The 2,598-nt window shown below is 46.0% G+C and overlaps 1 protein-coding gene across 1 annotated transcript in view; it reads left to right on the top strand.

Annotated features, from left to right (window-relative positions):
* col12a1b (collagen, type XII, alpha 1b) overlaps positions 1-2,598 on the top strand; it is a 144,018-nt gene that overhangs the window by 101,634 nt on the left and 39,786 nt on the right. The window contains exons 51-54 of the mRNA XM_015039518.1: positions 212-364; positions 607-681; positions 1,040-1,179; positions 2,306-2,429. Coding sequence (XP_014895004.1) covers positions 212-364; positions 607-681; positions 1,040-1,179; positions 2,306-2,429 — 492 coding nt within the window. The remainder of the gene's footprint in view (positions 1-211; positions 365-606; positions 682-1,039; positions 1,180-2,305; positions 2,430-2,598) is intronic.

The raw sequence follows: 2,598 nt of genomic DNA, 5'->3' as shown, positions 1-2,598 counted from the left end.
GGTTCCAGTTGGTTCCTGTTGGTTCCTGTTGGCTCCAGTTGGTTCCTGTTGGTTCCAGTTGGTTCCTGTTGGCTCCAGTTGGTTCCTGTTGGTTCCAGTTGGTTCCTGTTGGCTCCAGTTGGTTTCGGTTGGTTCCAGTTGGTTCCGGTTGGTTCCAGTTGGTTCCGGTCGGTTCCTGTCTCTGACCCGTTCCCGTGTTCGTCCTCCTCAGCCTCCAGTTTGGGTCAGCAGGAGGTCACCATCCCGGCCGGCCTGCCTCAGTACTGCTTCGACGAACTCTCTCCGGACTCTCTGTACACAGCCACCGTCTTCGTTCAGACTCCCAATCTGGAAGGTCCAGGAGTCGGCGCCAAGGAGCGGACACGTGAGTCTAGAAGGTTCCTGAACTATTGGTGGTTCTGGTCGGTCCTGAAACATCTTGTTCATGTTGCAGAACCCAGCCTTCTGTTCTAGTTTACTGGAATAAGCTGATTTTTTCCTGCATTTTTTTTTTTGCTACAGTGAAATTAAAATCTGAACCAAAGTCAAACTGGGTTCCTTACAGCAGCTGGTTTGTTACTGGTTCTGGTTTACTGATCACATGTTGGTCATTCTGTTTGCTCTCAGTGGTGAAGCCGACTCCGGTTCCGACTCTGCCCCCGACCCCGACGCCGCCCCCCACCATCCCACCTGGATGGGCAGGTGAGTCTGCAGCAGAGAGAGAGTTTACCTGGATGGGAAGCGGTTCTGATCCGCAGAGAGGAAACATCCCCGCAGTGTGACCATGTGTAAACAGTATGTTACTCTAGTCTAGACGGGAGGAAGTAGCTGCACGAACATCCGTCTCTACTTCCTGTTCAGACTCGGAAACATTCCTCGGAATAGTCAAACCTTAAAAGTTAAGCGTCTGGCTTTTGTTCACTACTACGTCTACAGAGGAAGCACAATAGCTTTATTCTACAGTTCAGTTTAAAAGGTTAAGAGGCTCTGATGGGTCAGAACCAGAAGAACCGGGTCAGAGTTCTGGCTGCGTACGTTGAGCTTTGCTTGGTGTGTGCAGTGTGTAAAGGAGCCAAAGCAGACGTTGTGTTCGTCATCGACGGCTCCTGGAGCATCGGGGAGGAGAGCTTCACCAAGGTCGTCCACTTCGTCTCCAGCATCATCGCCGCCTTCGACGTCGTCGGACCGTCAGGGATGCAGGTCAAAGTTCAATCATCATCATTCATCTGAAAGTCATTGATAAATCATTTCATAATCTGCTGATCAGCAGATTTATATTTAAAATAAAGGACATTATGTTATTTGTCAGGTCCACTCTCGCATTTCAAAATATCCAAAAGGCAAAAAATGCCAGAGCAGCCCAGGAGGAGGGTTTCGACTCGCTCAAGCAAATAAAGCACTCGCGGAGACTCCTTTCTTGTTTCCAAAAAGGTTTCTTTTACTTACAAATATAACAAAAAGTAATCTCCGAGTTGACTTCTACAAAAATAACTTAATTTGCGGTACAAAGATCATTTCGCTCCTCACTCCTTTGTCAAACAATCAGCTCAGCCCCAACAGCTGTTTGTGCCTGTTAATCACCGCCTGCTGCTGACTGACAAGGAGGAGGGTCTAAAAAAGGAACAATTAAATACATACATAATTGAATATACAAAATTGAGCTGCCATTAATTTGTCATTAACTCTGTGGAAATTAATTTAGCAAAGAATAAATATATCTAATTCTTAATAGGCTCCAACATTATTAGAGTTTTACACAAATGATTTTCACATAAAGAGACCCTAACCCTACTTATTGATTTATTTATCAAAGATAAATAGTGGCTCTAATCGGTCCGCTCCGATTAGAGCCACTAACAAAAATCTGACTCTTTTCTTTTCTCACAATTTTGATTTTAATTCTGAAACAAAAAACTAAATAGATGTTTTAGTGGCCCTGGTCCTGTTCAACAGCAATGGCACGCAACACAGTGAAATATATTTATATATAAATATCATAAGGTCACATTTCAAGAATCATTATTTTAATCTTTGTTCCTGTAAAATAATCAAACTTTAAACAGTAAAGCTTCAGATTGCACAGATTTTCCTTCCACTCAACTTTCCATTTTAATATAGCGATCCCTCTGTCACCTGTTCACTACAAAACATTTCTGTTGAATTCATTTTAATTGTTGTTGTGATGTGATGAGAAGCAAAAGGTTTGCTTTCCACTCACTGTAAAACAGAACCGGCCATGTTTAGTTTATACTGGATCCCGTCTCGGAGGATCCAGAGATTAATCCGGATTATTCCGGATGTTCTGATGAAGCCGCTCCTCTTCCAGGTTTCCTTCGTTCAGTACAGCGACGGCTCAAAGACCGAGTTCAAGCTCAACTCGTACGCAGACAAAGGCGTCGCCATGGCAGCGGTGCATCACATCCGCTACCGAGGAGGAAACACCAAGACAGGTGTGTTTGGATGGTCCGATACAGTCCTGGTACTGGTCCGGTCCTGGTCCCGGTCTGGTCCGGTCCTGGTCCATGTCCTGGTCCCGGTCCGGTCCGGTCCTGGTCCTGGTCCCGGTCCGGTCCTGGTCCATGTCCTGGTCCCGGTCCGGTCCGGTCCTGGTCCTGGTCC

Source organism: Poecilia latipinna, unplaced genomic scaffold (genome assembly GCF_001443285.1).
Source record: "Poecilia latipinna isolate Pla-1442-1.1 unplaced genomic scaffold, P_latipinna-1.0 Scaffold475, whole genome shotgun sequence".
NCBI lineage: Eukaryota > Metazoa > Chordata > Actinopteri > Cyprinodontiformes > Poeciliidae > Poecilia > Poecilia latipinna.
Note: the sequence above shows the minus strand (reverse complement) of the source record. Positions and strands in the feature narration are given on the sequence as shown.